At 35.6% G+C, this 20,043-nt stretch overlaps 1 protein-coding gene across 1 annotated transcript in view; it reads right to left on the bottom strand.

Moving 5' to 3' along the window:
* Positions 1-20,043, bottom strand: part of LOC114459565 (neural-cadherin-like) — a 494,937-nt gene that overhangs the window by 302,428 nt on the left and 172,466 nt on the right. The window contains exon 7 of the mRNA XM_028441778.1: positions 1,702-1,844. Within this exon, the coding sequence (XP_028297579.1) occupies positions 1,702-1,844 (143 nt within the window). The remainder of the gene's footprint in view (positions 1-1,701; positions 1,845-20,043) is intronic.

The following is a 20,043-nucleotide window of genomic DNA, read 5'->3' as shown; positions in this document are numbered from 1 at the left end:
GCATGATAGATAATATTATTTGTGAATTTTAATTTTAATTTTGATTTAAGACGTTGGTCATAAGGGATGCTAACAGAAAGCTAACAGCTAACACAAGAGGAAAGTTACATTTTTATAGGGTTATTTATTTAATGCTCAGTAACTGTAATTAATTTAATTTGAACTTGAGAGCTTAATTGTAATTTACTTTCAGGGGAAAAATTATTATTTTAATTATAATTGGAACAACTGCCGGTCACCGTAATTGTAATTGAGTTGTAATTGAACATGTGTTTTTCTTTTTTTTATACACTGCATTCATTTTATTTCTTTAAAGGCGAGACGGTGGAATTCATTCTATCACGTACTACCATGACTCTTAAATGATAATTAAAGAATATTTGAATCCTTGAAAAGTTCTTCAAGTTTCATGTTTTTTATCACCATGGAAGGTTCTTGATACATAATTAGAGAACTCTCCCCTGGTCAGACTGCCCTAAACAGGCCAGATACCAATGCACACTGATAGCATTCACCAAGGTCTCTGCCTGAGGAGGCTCTGTTGTGTCATGACTACCGCTATCAGCAACATACATAACACTGAGAACTGAACAGCAGCAGATTCACTGAGACACACACACTGAAAGATGGTAAAATCCTCTGTTCCCCAAAACCCTTTGACTAGGGCTGGGCGATATGGACCAAAACTCAAATCAATATTTTTTCTGAAAATGCCGATATACAAAATTAATCTCAATATTTTCAAATTCAAATAAAGTCTTACCAGAAAGGCAATTCAGGGTTAAAGGCAGGGTAGGTAATTTTTGAAAATGAGCATGAATTTGAATGTAGCATCCTCCGAGGGCTCCGCCTTTATCCCCTCCCCTCTGTGCTTCCTCTCAAGCCACGCCCCTCACTCTCATGCACGAGCGCCGGTGCTCCAATAGCGGACCTCAGCTCATCGATTGTTCATGTCTCATTCAGCGGTAAGTAAACACTAAACTTTATCATTATATATGTTAAAAAACGTGACTGAAAACTATGTTTTAACTCTGTCACCACTAACGCGCTTTGAGTGTGGGCTCGTGTACAAAAACAACAAATTGTCTTTTTTCATTGGTTGAAATTCTTAATTTCTGTCAGGACATAAAAAAAAATTCAAACAAACTTAAAAAGTGTATCTGGAGAAAATTACTTACCCTACCTTTAATTTTGCTGGTGTAAAATGCCACACAGGCTCATTTATTAACAGCCAGCTGCACAATATGTGACACTTTTGTTTTTTTTTCTCCAATAGGGGACAGCATGTGTGAGTGAGTTTTGGAGTGTGGCTTGGGTTAGAATGCACTCAGTAATCCATCTAAAAGCAGTGTCTCCTTAAACGAGTATTTTAATAAAAACTAAACAGATATATATCAATGGAGGCGATATTGTAATTTTCTATATCGCCAAAATAGAAAACTTGATATATCTTGAATCTCGACATATTGCCCAGCCCTACCTTTGACATAAGAAACCCTGTGTCAGCATCTGACCAGCAACCCTAAAGCTGGACTCCATCTCCTTCATCAAAAGCCGCCACAACAGTTCTTATTATGAGTATTTAAGACCTTAATTTCCATATATTTGTTCTCATATAAATGTTTGTAATAATATTACCAAGTCCAGCCTCATATTTACTTTAAGGCCGTAGTACACAAACATAGAAACAACATGTCTAACCTTTCTGGCTGTCGATGACAAAGTGTCCCTCCTCGTTTCCTGTGGTGATCTTGTACGTGATCCCGTCTCCATCAGGATCCTTTGCCAGCACCGTGGCAACAAGCGTGTTGGGTCCAGCGTCTTCAGACACAAACGTCCGGTATCTAAAAAAAATACAACATAACATTAAATATACACTTTTAATCACCAATTTTCCACAGGAACAAACATGTGTTTGTGCAGCAGGAAGTGTGAAAATGAAACATTGTATTGGCTGTTTTATTTCCTGTCCACAGTTCAGAGGACGATTATTTCCCACATCATAATAAAGCACAGATGTAAAAATGATCTGTTTCCATTTGTCACTACAGAGAAAAGAATAAATGCAATCAATACAACGTTTGGATAACGCCCAGTTTAATTTAATTCATTTAAGTAATTTAATAAGAACACTGGTTCCAGTTGAGCTTCAATTAATGCCAGTCTATGGAATGTGTTGTATCAGCGTTAAAAAAAAAACCCTTAAAAGATAAATATGTGCTTTCTCTGAAATGACACGAGTTTGTATATCAATCAAGCTTTATTTCTATAACACCTTTCTTACAAATTAAATTACAATCCGAAAGGTACACGAAAGGTAAAATTATTATTATTATTATTATTATTATTATTATTACTACAAAGGTTTAAAGCACATGTGTCAAACTCAAGGCCCAGGGGCCAAAACCGACAGGAGACACTAAATCAGTGTTTTTCAACCTTGGGGTCAGGAATCAATCAATCAATCAATCAATCAAGTTTTATTTCTAAAGCGCTTTACAACAACCAAAGTTGACCAGTGCTGTACACAATAAAAAAATACAATTTAAAAATAACATAGAATTAAAAACAGACTTTTATCACAACAGAACTAAGGATCAAAGGTCTTTCTAAACAGGTGAGTCTTGAACAGGAGCAGGTCTTTGATGGAACGAGTTCCAGAGTTTTGGACCTCCCACTGTTTGTAACGCGACCTGGGCTCCTCGACCTGGTGGTGTTGGGCAGAACGTGGGGTTCTGCTCGGCTGGTGAGGGGTCAGAGTCTCACATAAATACACAGGTGTGAGGCCATGGTTGGAACTGAAAACAGGACCAGGGGCCAATGCAGGGAGTAGAAGACAGGTGTGATATAGTCATGTTTGTGAGGAGTTGGGCAGCAGCGTTGTAATCTGTGTATGGAGGTCTGATTGAGTCCAGTATACAGGGCATTTAATCCAATCGTAAGCTGATGAATGCGTGAATAGTTTTTTCGGAGCGGCTGAGGAAAGGTTTCACTTTTGCGATAAGATGAAGCTGGAAAAAATTTGCCTTAACTACAGAGTTAATTAGGTTTGTGTCCAAATTTACACCAAGGTTTCTGATGAGTGTGTGGGGGACGAGAGACTGGAGACCAGGAACAGGCCTGAGTGGGTTTTGAGCTTCATTTAAACATAAAAAGTTCTGTGAGGGCCAGAGTTTGATGTCATCCAGACACCTGTGGATGGACTGAGGTGTGTCTGGGGAGTTTGACCAAACAGCGAGGTAGATTTGTAGATCATCTGCATACATGTAAAGAGATGATTGAACCCAGGGGCAGCATGTAAATTGAAAATAAAAAAGGACCTAAAACGGAACCCTGTGGCACACCAGAGGACAAACTACAAAGATCTGTCTGTTAGGTAGGACTTGAACCACTGCAGCACAGGTCCCTGAAGGCCCACCTGCTGGACCAGGCGGGTCAGGAGGACGGAGTGGTCCATTGTGTCGAATGCTGCAGTGAGGTCCAGCATCACCGACAACACTGGTTTTTTAAAGTCCAGAAACAACAGGATGTCATTTTGAACTTTCAGTAGTGCTGACTCAGTGCTGTGGCGTGTCCTGAAGTTTTTCAAGGATTTTAGAGAGAAAAGTCAGATGGGACACAGGTCTGATCAGTGGTCTGACCACAGCCTGCTTAAACCCTGACCTCAGGCAGTTGATTAAAAATGGGAGGAGTCATGGTCCAACTCTGTCAAAAACCTTTTTGAACATCACGGATGGAATGATGTGAAGAGGACAGCTAGTGGGTCTCAACTTTTGGACAACCTCAGAGAGCTGAGAGAGTGACACTGGCTCACACACATTAAAGACATCCGTTAGGTTAGACACGGCACTGCTTATACTTTGTCTAACTGTGGCCACTTTATCAACAAAGAAATTGAGGAAATGGTCACAGGTTGATTTGCACATTTTTAAAAACACTGTCAGTGGGATTTGTAACTGATGGTACATACAGTTGGTAGAGATGAATATTTAACTGCTTCTTTGATAGTCTGAAAAGCTGTCTCTAAGGATCCCTAGAGATACATGTAGCTTATCATTGTTCCACCTGCGTTCTGCCTGCCTACAGCGCCCCCTCAGGGCACGAGTGGTGTCGTTTAACCAGGGGTCTGGTTTGGGTTTGATGGACCTTTGCTTGACAAGGGCAATGGTGTCTAACATGCCAGAATGAGGAGAGGAACTCCTCCAGACACAGAGAAGACAGTATTTAAAATGGAGATCATAAATGCCTCAACAAACTCTCCAGCTGTAGTAGAAGTGATGGTATGGTGGCTGCACGAGGGGAAGCTGTGAAATTAAATATTACTGAGAATTGATCAGAAATAGAAGTTTCATATCAGATATTTCTGAGATGGACAGTAGGAAACCACAGGAAATGATGAGGTCCAGTGTGTGGCCATGCTGGGGTGTGGGGAGTCTGATCTAGAGAGGCTTTGAAACACACTGGTCAGGTTGTTGGATGGACAACAGACATGAATATTAAAGTCCCCACAGATAATAAAACTGTTTTATTTTGGTCTTATTTCAGAAAGAAAGCCTGAAGATTCTACTTGGGAGGACGATATGAATCCCACTATCTCTCCTGACAACCCACATCAGATGTAGTCACAATAAACAACTACACTGTTACCTAGTAACATACAGTAAGTAAATGTTTAAAGTGCTGTACGACAAAACAGAGTCAAATATTACACACACACACAAAATAAAACATAAAAACAAAAACAAAAGGGGGGGGGGTTCACTTTCTTTCCAACTTTTAAGCAGTGAGCTCTGCATCTTCAGCAGTAACAGTGAGGCTGTTGCCAACAGAAGCCAACAGTGGGTTCCAAGTTTTATGGAATGCTGTCAAAAATCTCCTCTGTGAAAACCATAACTTCTCCACCTGTAAACATTCACATATCCAGATGTTATGAGTCGGAGGAGGAACATGTTTCCATTTGAGAAGAATGCTACTGTGTGACATACACAGTCACACACACACACACACACACACACACACACACACACACACACACACAGAGAGAGAGAGAGAGCGAGCGCTGAAACATTCTGGATAAAGTAAAAATCAGCCAGTTTATAATAGAAATAAACAGCATAAAGTTTGTGTGTGTGACCGTGTGTGTGTGTGTGTGTGTGTGTGTGACTGTGTATGTGTGTGTGTGTGTGTGTGTGTGTATGTGTGTGTGTGTGTGTGTGTGTGTGTATGTGTGTGACTGTGTGTGTGTGTGTGTGTGTGTGTATGTGTGTGACTGTGTGCGTGTGTGTGTGTGTGCGTGTGTGTGTGTGTGACATGTCTGTGTGTGTGTCTCTCGCTGCATTTCAGATGATTAGAACTGCTGATCTCTTCATGTGTACTCGTGGTCATCTTGAGTTCAACTAAAATGCTCAAACATTATCACAAACTAATTCTAGAAAGAAATGTCTTTGTGGTTGCTGGAAATTAGTGAAATCAAAATGAGATTATTTAAAATATCACTCATTCCTCCATCATTATGATCATTCAGACTCACTTTGTTCTTCTTCTTCTTCTTCTTGTGTACGCTAGTTAAAATCACGACTCCTCTGTTATTCATGAACAGATCGGGCTGACATGTGGTAGCTATAATATATAGATGTATATGCATCAAAACTCGGAGCCCGATTTTTGATTTGGGCCCCAGAAGAAGAAAAAAACCCAAAAAAAACAGAAGTCGATTTGTTATTTATTTGCGAGTCAAATATTACGACAGTTGGTGGTACTGAATCATTGGCACATACCAATATATGAATGGGGCCCATTACCCCGTACGTGTCATGGGGGTGCCAGGGGGCCCCGTTTTTAAAATGACGACTGCTCCGTTATTCTCATTAGATGCTGAATACTCTATGAATGAATAGGATGAGATGCTCTGAGCTTTTTTTTTTTTTTTTTTTTAAATGGGGCCCGGGGGCCCACCAACCCACCAACCATTTCCTGTATTTTCCAAATTTATGATAACATAGTCGTGTGATATATTGTTTCAAAGGTAAATAGATTCAGAAATTAAAAAAAAAGGCCAAAAAAGTTTGGGAACCACTGGTTTAGAGCATCTAATTAGACCCGCAGGAGAAGGTAAAAAAAAATCATTTTGTAAGTTATCAACAATTAATTTGCACATATCTCAGTTCCTCCAAATACATATGAAACACAACGGTATTTTCCCATGTTTGTATCACATGAGAAAATTATTTTTAAATTGTTGAAGGAAATCGCAATTTTCCTCAAATTATTCCATACATCCATTTTCTTCCGCTTTATCCGGGGCCGGGTAGCAGGGGCAGCAGTCTCAGCAGAGATGCCCAGACCTCCCGATCCACGCACACCTCCTCCAGCCGTTCTGGGGGGACCCCAAGGCGACACCAGGCCAGCTCAGAGACATTGTCCCATCAGCGTGTCCTGGGCCTTCCACGAGGCAACTAATAACTAAAATAATTGGTCACAAAATCAAGGAAATTTAAGTAAAGATCCAGCAGGGATTTAAATGATTGCTCAGATAATGTCAGTGCTGTACATATTTCATATATTATTTATATGTGGAGGTGCACACTAGAGCACATTAATGAAAAATGACTTGTTTTCTCCGTCTATAGTCTGTGGCCCACTTATGATCAAACTGCTCCATATTTGGCCCCTGAACTAAAATCACTATTACACCCCAGAGACGAATGCACACAGAATTAATTGAATAAATTATTAAAAACATGCCATATTTAGACAGAGTCAGAGATTTAAAAAACAAAAAAACAAAGCAGAAAAGGGAGAAATTAATAAAGTAGTAAACATTGAAAAAATGCATAAAAGAGTAAATTAACAATAAAATAAAAAATAAAAAAAAATAAGAAAAAATTATAAAGCACTACATAAAAGCCAAACTTAATAAATAGATTTATAATTAATATAATTTACAATTTTCAACATTAACCTTAATTGAAACATTTAGCCATTATAAAAGCTTGTGGTTATGCTTTTATTTTGCACAATAGGAACAAACAGAGAAATAAGCACAAAGTGAACAGTTAGAACTGCTGTTGTGTTTATAGCAGTGAAATCAATAGATTTATTTCTGTTATTTTCCGACTGCGTCTATTCAAATCAATCAGAGCCAAGCTTGTTCCTCACAAATACTCATGTGACCCGCGACGTAAAGCAAATTAGTGCATGTGCAGATTGCAATTACCCACAATCCCTGAGGACTGCAGTGTTCCAGGTATAAACCGACATGTTTGAAACACAAATCAACACAGCAATTAAATGTAATTAATTTTGATTATTGTTTTTAAAAACAAAGGTTTTCTCTGAGTTCTTCTGACTGATTCCCAGAGCAAATCAAACACAGTGGGTCAGACCCTCCAACGGAACCACAACAACAACCTGTGAAAGTATCAAATCTATCAGATCTCAGCGTTAGCAGCGTTAGCAGCGTTAGCAGCACACACACAACATTAGTGTATCTCACAATGAAAAAAATAATGATAATTCTTTTTATTTTTAAAAAAGAATATTAATCAAACAAATGGTACAAAATCCTGCTCGTGAAGCATGTACATGTTTGAAAAGGAGCAGGAAGATTAATATAGCCAACTATATGATCCTATAATCCTATAATCTTACACTTACTATTAATATACATATATATATATATATATATATATATATATATATATACACATACGAACACACACACACATACAAACACACAGTGTAAATTTTTAAACATCCACTCCTCACCTATTGTCTCATTGTAATATGTATGTACTTTCATTATCTGTGTATCATGTATCTATATATTGTTTTTGTCATGTCTTAAAATAAAAAAAAACTATCTATATATTTGGCGCCAGTGATAATGTATGACCCAATATTACTGAGTTTCCCACATAATTTAACCTCATTTAAACTTGAAATGTCTTTGAATCAAACGTTTTGTGTGAATATGTATTAGTGGAGGACCTACTGTATACCAAGCATGAGTAAATCTATAACTACAGTACATTCATCATCACATACATCATTTCAACCAGTGATGGGCTCAATTATAATTGGAATCACCTAACTGATAATCAATTACAATTATGGCATCATTATAATTGTACTTATAATTTTAAAAATTGGTTGTTTTTATCACAATTAAATAGTAACTGAATTCAGATAATCGACTTTGTAATTGTATTTGCCATTCAAATTTGATAAAGATTGTCAATTATATTTTAACACAAAACTGTTGAACCATGTTACAGTTCTACACATAAGTAGTAAATTATTAAAATATGTTTCATATCAAGTTTTTACACTTTTAACCATATAATATATATATATATATATATATATATATATATTGTAAATCTAGGGGTATACTAGGCTCAGACACCTAAGCTAAAAATATTAAAACCTATATATTCATTGATTATGAAGCCTAACAAGGGAACAATATATAGGAAATACATGAGATTGATTTATATTATATTTTTTGTGCATTTTACAGCTGATTGAGGACCTGTTAGCATTAGATATGCTAACAGAAAGCTAACACAAGAAGAAGGTAAACTTTTATTAGGTTATTTGTTTCAGGCTCAGCAATTGTGATTAATTGTAGTTGAACTTTAGTAATTGAGAAAATAATTGATTTTCTGAGGATACATTTTGTTTGTAATTTAATTGTAATGGAAAAAAAAAATGCTGAGCACAGTAATTGTAATTGAACATGGGCAATTGAAAACAAAATTGTAACTAAAATTGTAATTGACCCAAAATCTGAATTCAACTCATCACTTTTGGCTTTAAAGTAAAAAAATAACTTGATCTTTGGCTTCGTTCATTCAACTCTGAGTTTTAAAAACTCATGAAGTCAGATTGAAAGGCTGAACTTTACTCTTCATATTGCTGTAAGATTAAGAACTTTGTATTCTGAGAAAACGTGTCTACGACATCAAAGTGATTCAATTATTTGGTCATTTTGTCAGAATATGTGTAAAAAGTTGAGGTTTTCACTGCTAAACTGAATAAAAACACAGCTAATAAAAACTCATCAATATTAAAGCTGATTTCCAGAGTTTCTGAGAAATCTATATTTATGTATATACTATTGTCTACTGGTGGTGGTCATTCATATACATTAATGTAAATAAGTCCCTCCTTCATCCTATAGACCCCTATACACATGGAAACAATCAGAGTGCGTCCAGCCAATAGGCTTCCACTTCCTGTTTTTGAGACTGTCAATCAAAGTGAATGTGGACCTGTGCACAGAAACAAGGCCGTGCGTCACAACAGCAAACAGGTAAAAATGATTTTGGCTTTTACCTGAACTATAGACATATATCAATGTGACCTTGTTATGTTCTGCACTGCATGTACAGAAAAGTAGAGGCGTGGCTTCTGGTAGATTGGCAGAGGCAGGCGGAGGAAGTAGAGCTGTTTAGGGCGGGACATTGAGACGTTTCTCAGAAACTCCAGATATCAGCTTTAAAGAAACATCTACACAATTTACACACAGAGGTGTAAAGTACTCATACTGTAAATCTACTCAAGTACAAGTTGAAGCTGATATCTGGAGTTTCTGAGGACGTCTCGATGTCTTGCCCTCAACAGCTCCACTTCCTCCCCCTGCCTCTGCAATCTACCATAAGCCACGCCTCTACTTTTCTGCACGCACATTGCAGAACATAACAAGGTCTCATCTGATCGCATTACATAGATTTCTCAGAATTTCTGGATATCAGCTTTAAGTACAATTAAAAAGTAGCTACATTTAATAGTACACAAAGTAAAAGTTACGAGTTACTTTCACCCCCCCATGTTTATTGTTGGTAATAAATCTTGGTACGGGTCCCATACGTACAATAAACATCTCGTGTAGAAACTTAAAAAGAAAGAAACACAATCAAATACAATTAGATCTTAATTTATTTTCCACAAAGGCATCTGTAGAAAATAAAAGGTTTGACAAAATGTACATTTTTTTTTAGATAAAATACCACCAATGTATTCAATTCAAAATGAAAACATTCTCAGACTCTATGTATAGATTTATGAACTCTTGATCTTAAAATCATGTGATTGATGATGTCACATGACCCCACTGTCTCTAAACATGCCATTGTTTTCCATTGGAGTGAAACATTAGGCCTGATTTTTAGATGATTTAGTAGATTTTTAGATCAATTAATAGATTTTTTCAGTCAAAATAACTTGTGCTGCTTGTGGTTGATCTAAAACAGGTAAAGTTAAAAATGTTGATGTAAACCTCTTGTTTACAGAAAAAGGATAAAAACAGCTGTGACCTGAAAAAATAATCAGTGACCACAAGGGGGCGACAATTCTAACTCTGAGGTTTGGTAGTATACAATGAAGCAGAGAAGAGGAGCTCTCCTAAGGAACCTTTACTCTCCCTTAAACAGTATGCTGACACACTCTGGTGGTTAAAGTTTGATCTATCTATCTACCTCTATTTACTCATATATCTATCTATCTATGTATCTATCCACTCCTATATTCATCAATCCATCTATCTATCCACTCATATATCTATCTATCTATCTACCTACCTACCTACCTACTCACCCACCCATTTATGTATCTATCTATCTATCTATCTATCAGTCAGAGGATATTTTCAGCTTACATATTTATTCCCCTATAGCTGTTTTCTCTTCCCCACAGATCAATAAGTATAGATTAGGGCTGAAACTGTGGAGAGTTTTATTATAGAGTTTATGTGGTGTATTGATCAAACGGCTTCCACTTGATGTCTGAGGAAGCAATTTGTAGGATCATTAGATAATTACAAGTATTCATCTCACCTGAACTCCTCAAAGGAACCAGTCTATCTCTTGAACTTCTATGTGAAATATGGAGAAATCACAGACATTGTTTGGTTTTGACCTCACACTAACGTGGCTCACTGTTGTAAAGTCTAGAGAGTTTCTAATTTAAGGAGTCTCTGACATGACAGAATAATCATCAGTGGCCACAAAATACTAATTAATGATATTAATATTGTTCCTGGTGATTATTATGACCTGTTGCTAATAGCAACGGCAGGCAGACCTTGTTTTGTTCCACAACTTTTTAAACATAGATATATATATACAAATGTGTGTCTGAACAATTGACATGTATCGCACTACAACATTTATAGCCAAGACTAATTTGCAATGTCTGTCCCTAGAACAGCTTTTCAAAAGGACATAGACAATATAGAATATAGAAAATACATTTACTGTAACATTAAATCTGACATTATACAAAGGAAGTGCATTTGAGTGCAATTTAAAATTAATTACACTTGATCGCTTTTTAAAACACGCTTTAGTTCATTTTTAAAAGCCTCCAGATCTAAGTCCTGTTCCAGAGTTTAACGCTGCGGACAGTAAAGGAAGGTCTTTTTTCTAAGGAGTACTTTCACATTTCCATTAACAGCTCCTCAGGTGATGGAGCCCAAACATCAACATGGGACTATGATCCGTCTGAGAACATCAGGGCTTTGGTTGTACAAACATTTATACATTAAATTTAAATGACAAAATGTTATAAAATGTTCAAAGTTAAGAAAGTTGAACCTCTTTAATACTTCACAATGGTACGTTCTGACAGATGTTTTATCTAGTATTTTTAATGTTCTGTTATAAATCAGTGTTAAAGGCCTGATTGTTGTGGTAGTTAATAACTGAGATGAGAGAAAATCATTGATTCATAAATATATTTGCCACATGAAATGATAAACATGAACATAACATAACAAACGTGTTAAAGATAAATGGATGGATGGATGGATGGATGGGTGGATGGATGGATGGATGGATGGATGGATGAATATCCGCTTGCCCTTTGTTCTTTGGTTATTCCGTTTTAATACGGAATAGTTTCCTCGTAAATATCACAATCAGAAGATCTTATTTTAATACAGAAAAACGCTGCTTTTTTACTTTTCTATATTATTATTTTCTATATTATATATATTTCTGTTTTGGTTTTAAGTCAATAAAACAAAATGACCAGATTGTTTATTTATTGGTTTTAAAACGGAATAACCAGAAAACACAGATTATGTATTCAAATTAACTTGTGTTTGTAAGGCACATGTTTACAATTTAAGTTGGGATTTGGGAAGTTATGGAACCAAAGACACGGTTATAATATAAACTAAAGAAGCTAAAAAAACAACTGCAACCTGACATTAAATAAATCCTCACATGCAGGTTTGGAAAAAATGTCACGCATATAAACCAGTGTTATTTTGATTTTCTTATTATGAATGTTAGATTTTGATAAGCCCACTGAGATGACTTTGTTGTAATTTGTGCGATACAAATAAAGTTGAATTGAATTGAATTTAGTTTTAGTCATAGTCTAAATTAGCCGACAAAAGCTATGATGTACATTTTTAAACCACAAAATTCCACTGATTTATGCACAATTTGTCCACGTAGGGTGGTCAGAGACAGAAATGTCAGTTCTTGCACAAAATCTGACGTAATATGAGGCAATATGACAGACTTTATATTCTAGAATAGAAATATGATCCAGACTAAATCCTCACCCACATGTTTAGGAAAAAATATCCCACATTTGCACCTTATTTTTCACTGAAAAACAGGTGGGCATTAGTTCCGCCACAAACAGATGTTGGCGCTGTTCGTATGTAGCGTGTCATAAGAATGAAGTCATCATTTTGTTAGATTAATATTTTGAGATTAAAGTCAGACTATTTTGAGAATAGAGTAATTTTTTCAGATAAATCTCATTTCATCAGCGTTACCAGGCTCTACAACAACCTTCAGAGAGACATTAGACTTTGTTGAAACTTTGTTTTTTTTGCAAAAATCTGTCATTGAAACATATATTGCGCAGCATTTAATAAACAGTCAGAAATACATTTCTTTGAAAACCTGACCTTTGTCCGTATTTAGCCAAAGAAAAGACGCTCAGCCTGGATGAAGCTTTTTAGATTTCACAGATCACATAGAGCAGAATCTTTATGTACTTCTATGAATATTCCCTTTATTAACCTCTCCTAAGTGCTTGTTAGCATTGTGTGCATGTGACACAGCCTGTTGAGCCATCACAGACGCATTGACAGGGAGCAGAAAGCAGCATGTATGCATGCAGCATGCAGCCTTTTGTAATCACAACGGAGCACAAGCACTAGTCTCATTTGGCCGAATCGATGGTGCAATCAATAGGAAACCAGCTCAGACTCACAGCATCAAACTCTAATTACGCTTCAACCTTCTTGTTTCTCTTCTTTTTTGTTCATTTTCCCTGTGCAGACTTCGCATGAGATAAAGATGACTCTCTTCAGGCCAATCCCTGATGGCGGTTAAGAACATTAATTACAAAATTCAATATTTTTTGGCCCATTCATTTAATCGTGATGAGACAAACTGAAATAAGGGGAAATACAAGCAGCAGGTGGACTTTGTTTCTTAGTCTCCAACTCACTCTTATTTGTGCTACTTTTTTAAAATCACAACTGAATTTTGATTCTTTTTCAGAATCGAAGCCCACGTATCCTGAGCCTATAAGTGTCTGAACAAAGATCTTCATCTGCCATTTCCCAGATGCCACTGACCCTACAGCTCCAGCTGCTTGAAGGATCCAGATGCAGAAGATGAATAAGACGCTAGGCAGGAGTAGCTCTGAAGAAACAAGTCCATATTGATTCCAAAAACTCAAAGAGTAACAACAAGGTAAACATCAAAGGGAAAATAAACACGAATAAACTACAAACAAAGACAACCAAATTCAAAGAGAAAGCTGGGAACCCATCGACCGGGAGGGGGAGATATATTGGTCCAATATCGCTAAAAAAATGATATAACATACATTGTTTTTATAGGATTTATTCATATATTTATATATATTATATATTTATGTTATTAAATATATTTATGTTTAAGGTGAAAATGTATGTATTGTATTGGTTAGTAATGAATGGGTCAGTTTTCATCAACTATTACATTAAGTGACAATAACTAGAGAAAGGCATGTAAACGCAAACTTTTTCAAAACAAATCTTGATATTTTATTTTCATTTATTCATTTGTTCCTTTCATAAAAATGCAAACATGATAGATTCCCCATTTGCATCAAATAATATCACAGTCCAAATAAAACATTTCCATGATTAGAAAAGAGCAGGAAGACAATTCTTAGATTTCTGCCCCTTAACTTAAAGGTAGGGTAGGTAATTTCCTCTAGATACACTTTTTAAGTTTTTGGTTGAAATTGTCTTTATGTTTTGACAGAAATTAAGATCTTAGGTGCTCTGAAACAGGAACGAAGAAAATCCATCATCTGTAGCAGCTGTAATTTTGTAAAAACTTTGACTAATGAAAAAAGATGGTTTGTTTTTTCTTAACCAATCACGTCTCCCTGTAAACAACCCCACGCATGCACGAGCCCACACTCAAAGCGCATAACCGGTCACGAATCATGCTACATTCAAAATCATGCTAGTTTTAAAAAAATACCTACCCTGTCTTTAATATATAACTGATGACTAATGAAATTTAAACTACTTATAATGTTCACATGAGATTAAATCCAACCAGAACAATTGCTACAGGTTGATTCTAATTAAACTATGTGTTTAATCCGACCCAGGTCACTTTCATACATTGATATAAATCTGATACATATCAGCTGTTAAAACGACCAGGTCACATTCTATCAGACATCAAACACATCACATTACAAGTTGACTTTCTGTAACAGATTAAACTAAAACCTTAATTGACTAAAACTAGTTTAAATGTACGCACATTTTCCTGTGTATATTTATTACCTAGACATTACACATTTATGTAAATACATTTTTTTCTTCATATTTATATTTGATCGTCTTAAATTTCATATGGAATTCATTGTGGACAGGAAAGTTAAGTTTCTTACACAGATATGCGTTTCTTAATCTCTTTGGCCATTTTGCAACTTTTTTTTCTCATTTCTGCCCCATTTCCAAAGAATTTGACACTTTTTGGGTTTTTTTTTTCAGATTTCAGCTTCTTTTTGCCCATAATTATCCATTTTTTAACATTTTTGCAAGTTTTTTTTTTTACTTATTTGTCGATTCTTTAACCATTTTTTGCCGCTTTTCGTCCAAATAAGCTCCTTTTGCATAAAAAATACCATTTGTTTCTTATCTCCTTTCATTCTTCCACATCTTTGCCTTTTTTCACTATCGTTTGCCACATTTTGCTCATTAAAAGCCATTACATATCACCTGGTTCCTCTTTTTTGTCATTTTGTTTTTTACCACTCTTGCCCATTTTAGTCACTTTTCACACTTTTCTTGCCACATTTTTTCCACTTTTGGACCATTTTTTTTTGCAACCTGTTACTCATTCATAGCAGGTGAGATGCATTAAGTTTGTAAAGTAATGTCATTTTTTCAGCATTTTTGTCGGCTGGTTAAACATTAAAGCATGTATTAAAATGTTTTTATTTAATTCTTGACTTTTCCTGAATAGATTGTTGAGTTTTTCAAAGGAAGCAACAGTGAAACCAGACGACGACGTGTAAACAACACCAGAGTATTACTGTGTGCCTCTGAAGACAGATTTAATCAAACCCAGATAGTGGCGTTTTATTGGTCGAGCCCTTCAGTGAAGTAGACGTGATATGGCTTTCAGAGACGACAGTATTTATTTATTGTTGTGCAAAATCCAACTCTGTTGTTATGAATTTAATTTTAAGAACAAAAACAAAGAATGACAAATATGTTTCTATCAAAGAAATCCAATTTGGAGGAATAAGTGTCCCCGAACAATAACAGGTAACACCCGACCTGACGTTATAAAGTGATGGAGGACGACAGAAGCTGCATTAAAACATTACAACAAGAAAACTAACACATCATGTTTAATAAAAAACAAAAGAAGATCGACTTTGGAAAGAAACCAATGACTGTACTTTGATTTAAAACGTACTTTAATATTACCTTAATGTCTCACAATGCACAAAATAATACTATTGTGAACCAATCAATATCAATATTAGATATTATTGTTTTACAAGTTATTGCATACACACATCTGAAAACAGGAGCATCAGACAGCGTTAAATGAGTTTAAAAAGTGGAACTGATGCACTTTAAATGATTGCTCTAAAACAAAATAACTAAACCTTGTTAATAATCTAAGAAACAAATCATTTATATCAACTTTTAGTCTCAAATAAACACAATATGACAGATATATTAAGGTTCTGTTTAACTTATATGGTTGACATTTTCATTAGGGCACGTTTGTGATGTTGAAAATTATGGTGTAATGTAAAGGTATCAGTAGCTAGCTTAATGTTAGCTCTGCTGTATTAGCATTAGCAGCTAATGTTTGTTTAACATTGAATGATGGTCTTTCCACTCCGTTACCTTTTGAATTGGAAAACATATAAATTGTTATTGCGTAATTGATAATTATTTACAATTATGGAGTAATTATAACTGTAATTATAATTTTAAAAAACTGTTGCTGTCATAATCATATTTAAATTGTAATTGAGTTTAGATAATTGACCTTGTAATTACCATGGAAATTTTTATAAAATTATCAATTAGAATTTAACACACAACTGTTCAACCATGTTACAGTTCTATGTACAGTTCAACACATATGTAGTTATTAAAGAGTAAAACATTCATACACATTTTACCATTTGAAAAAGATAAAAATAAGGGGTAAACTGAAACAAAAAAAGTTATATTTTTCATTGATTAGGAAGCGTATCAAGGTATTCAATAGATAATAAAGAAATTAAATGATAGTGGTGATGATGGTCCTGTGTACACACTGTGTATACAGTATACAGCATTAAAAAAATATAATTATTTATTTTATTAGGGCACAGAATGACCTAAAGCTGATCCTGGATGAGACAATAAAACAATGCAATAAGATCATCTACAGAAAGTTTCATCACGACAATGACGTCATTGATTGGATTGGTGAATGAAGACATTACAGCCGATCACATTAATTACATAAAATGCAGAATATCAGTGTAAAGCCTCGTATTGATATAAACCCACGTTACAGCTTTACTTAATATTACATCATCACCTCAAGATGTTCACAAAGTTATATTTCAGTTAAAATCTCCCCTTATTTTGATCAAAACCAACACAAACTTATAAACCTTGGTTAGATTCTTAGTCAAAGTTAAAAAAAAATAATAATAATAAAAAAAATAAGGCCTTGAGACGTTTAATGTGGGTGATTCAATTTTTTAAGTACACAACATTTTAAAATCAATGGTAAAAATAAGAAATTGTTTTAGTCTCACCTTGGTAAACATGTCCTCGAACCAAAAAAACATTCTTTAAAGTTCTTCAGGTTTTGGATGAGGGCAAGTGTTTGAAAGTGCAAGAAATAAACACCATAGAAGAAGAAAGAAAACATCCATAGAAACACAAGTTACAGCTGAAAAATAAAACAAATCGTTCAAAGAAAGTTTGAAAAGTCTCAAGATCAGCTTCTGCTGTGAAAACAAAACCTAAAAAATACATTTACGACAGAAATGTCTTTTATTTGATAGCTTTTGAACCCTCAAATATCACTAACATTTTACCATTCAGCTCAATCTGACCCCAGAGACACTTTGTTTATTTGTTGAATCCATAAATAAGTCCTTGATAATAAAACCTTGACCTGTTCTCTAGCGCCACCATCAGGACAAACTTTCACTTTTAGAGTTAGTGGATCTGGAAACTCTTTAATCCACATATTTTCTAATGTGGGGTGCACATTCATACTGCATATTGTATATAATATTTCCCCTCCCCCAGGTGTGGGGGTGTAAGGTCACACACACAAACACAGCAAAAACAGCTTGGGGTCAAATTGACCCCAGAGGAACACAAATGTGTTCAGCACGTTAAAAATTATCATAATGATAATTTTAATCAATTATACCAATCAAGTTAGGAAAAGTCATGAAATATGAAGCAAAATAAAAAAAAAAGTTAGCTCTTATTTGTTGAGTGACAAACATTGAATGGGGTCCATAATAGGAGGGTGAAATAATGTTTATTTCTTGCAGTGCCTTGCTCTCCAGCAGGGATGGGCCACTTTATTACAACAGGGGCCACAAACGTGATTGTATCTGATCGATGATCAATATTTGTTTTTGTCTGTCTGGTTTTGTTGTTTCGTCAGTTTTTCGTCAATTTGTGTGTTTTTTTTTTTTGTGTGTTGTAATTATGTGAGCTTTTCTGTTATTTTTAACAGTTAGTGTGTCTTTGGGGCAATTCTGTAATGTGTGGTTGTTTTTTGTGTTTTTGTCGTCATTGTGTTTGTTTAAGTGGTTGTTGTGTCTGTTCCCACGCTTCGCCAGTTTCCTTCAACACTTATAAAAATATGTTGCTAAATTGTGATTTGTTCTGCAACATAAAATCCAAACCATGTGTAATCAATAAAGATTGGACAATATATTGTGTGATAAGATATTAAAACATCAAAAGTTGGGGGGGTATTTTGAGGGGATGGGGGGCTTTTGTATTGAGTTGAGAAGGATGTTGTTTTTTCTTTAATGTGTGCACAATAAATAAATGAAATGAATATATGAATAAATCCTATAATTACAGCAATCCCACATGCTCACTGTCTCTGCAAACCAACCTCGTCCCTCCACTAAAAAATCAACCACAGAAGAAGAGCTGGCGCCGCAGCAGCTAACGGTGGCTAAAGGTTAAACTGAGAAGCAGCTGTGAGCAGATTACCTGGCAACGCTGAAATGAAAGGTTTCATATGGACTTTATATGTAGAGATATTACAAAAATGTTTAACATTCAGGTTTCTTCTTTCTATACAGTACCTTCTAAAAAATAACCTGCAATAGTTGTAATTCGTAAAGTAGTCAGCTTTATTTTACATACCGCACATCAGAGTCACATTGCTAGCGATCAGACGTTTACATGGGAAAGTTAATTCTGAATGAGGTGGTTGGTTTATTATAAACACTTCACTTGCCCAATTCCGCTTTAAGTTAATTCGGATTGATTTGCGTGATGACGCGCAAGTGACGACATAATCCAAGATGGCGGCGGCCTGGACGCCAGCCTAGACTATTCAATAAGAGCCTTAAAAGACATGGATATAATGAAAAGAGTGGATGGACAGAGGCATAAACATGCAGACTTGCACACAAACACACACAGACTTATAAACACACATAGAATTATCAAACACACACTGACTTATCAAACACACACAGACTTATAAACACACACAGACTTATCAAACACACACAGACTTATTAAACACACACAGACTTATCAAACACACACTGACTTATCAAACACACATAGAATTATCAAACACACACTGACTTATCAAACACACACAGACTTATTAAACACGGTAAACAGAACAGGCTTCACTGGAAGGCCTAACCCTAACCCTAGGACCTGGAGGCGGAGTAAACGCGTCCCCTGTACTGCATTCACAGGCTGTAATACCATCAGTTTATCATTTTACCAGTTATTAGAGCTACTGTCTTTACCAGGGAGATAATATTTATTCCTGGTTATTGTTTTCCAGACTTTTACTGGATTTATTTACCAGTGATTAGTTCATATCTCTCTTCTGCTCCACGGTCCGAACTGAAACCGTGTGTTATTGTTGACCTGCTACTTCAAAACTACAATCAAAATAAAGGTGAAAACAGTTCCAATGTGTGGTGTTCTGTGTTACAGCCGACAACACCAGGTTTGTGTGTTCTTCCTGATTGACATGATACGTCACGTTCTCCCCGTCCAATCAGCCTTCCCAACCCCCAGACCTAAAGCGGAATTAACGAAAGCCGAACAAACCAGTTTTCCATGTAAACCTCGTTCAGGAATGACTATTTCTATGTAAACACGAAGCACGTTTTAAATCGGAATAAATGATTCTGAATTAAAAAAACGTCATGTAACCGTGACGAGTGATGCCGAACACATCCAGAGTCTTTGTTGATGATGACGTCAGGCCGTCGACATGCACACCGATCTGTTCACCCAATCAA

Source organism: Gouania willdenowi, chromosome 3, assembly GCF_900634775.1.
Source record: "Gouania willdenowi chromosome 3, fGouWil2.1, whole genome shotgun sequence".
Taxonomy (NCBI): Eukaryota; Metazoa; Chordata; class Actinopteri; order Blenniiformes; family Gobiesocidae; genus Gouania; species Gouania willdenowi.
This window is presented reverse-complemented; position numbering and strand designations above follow the sequence as displayed.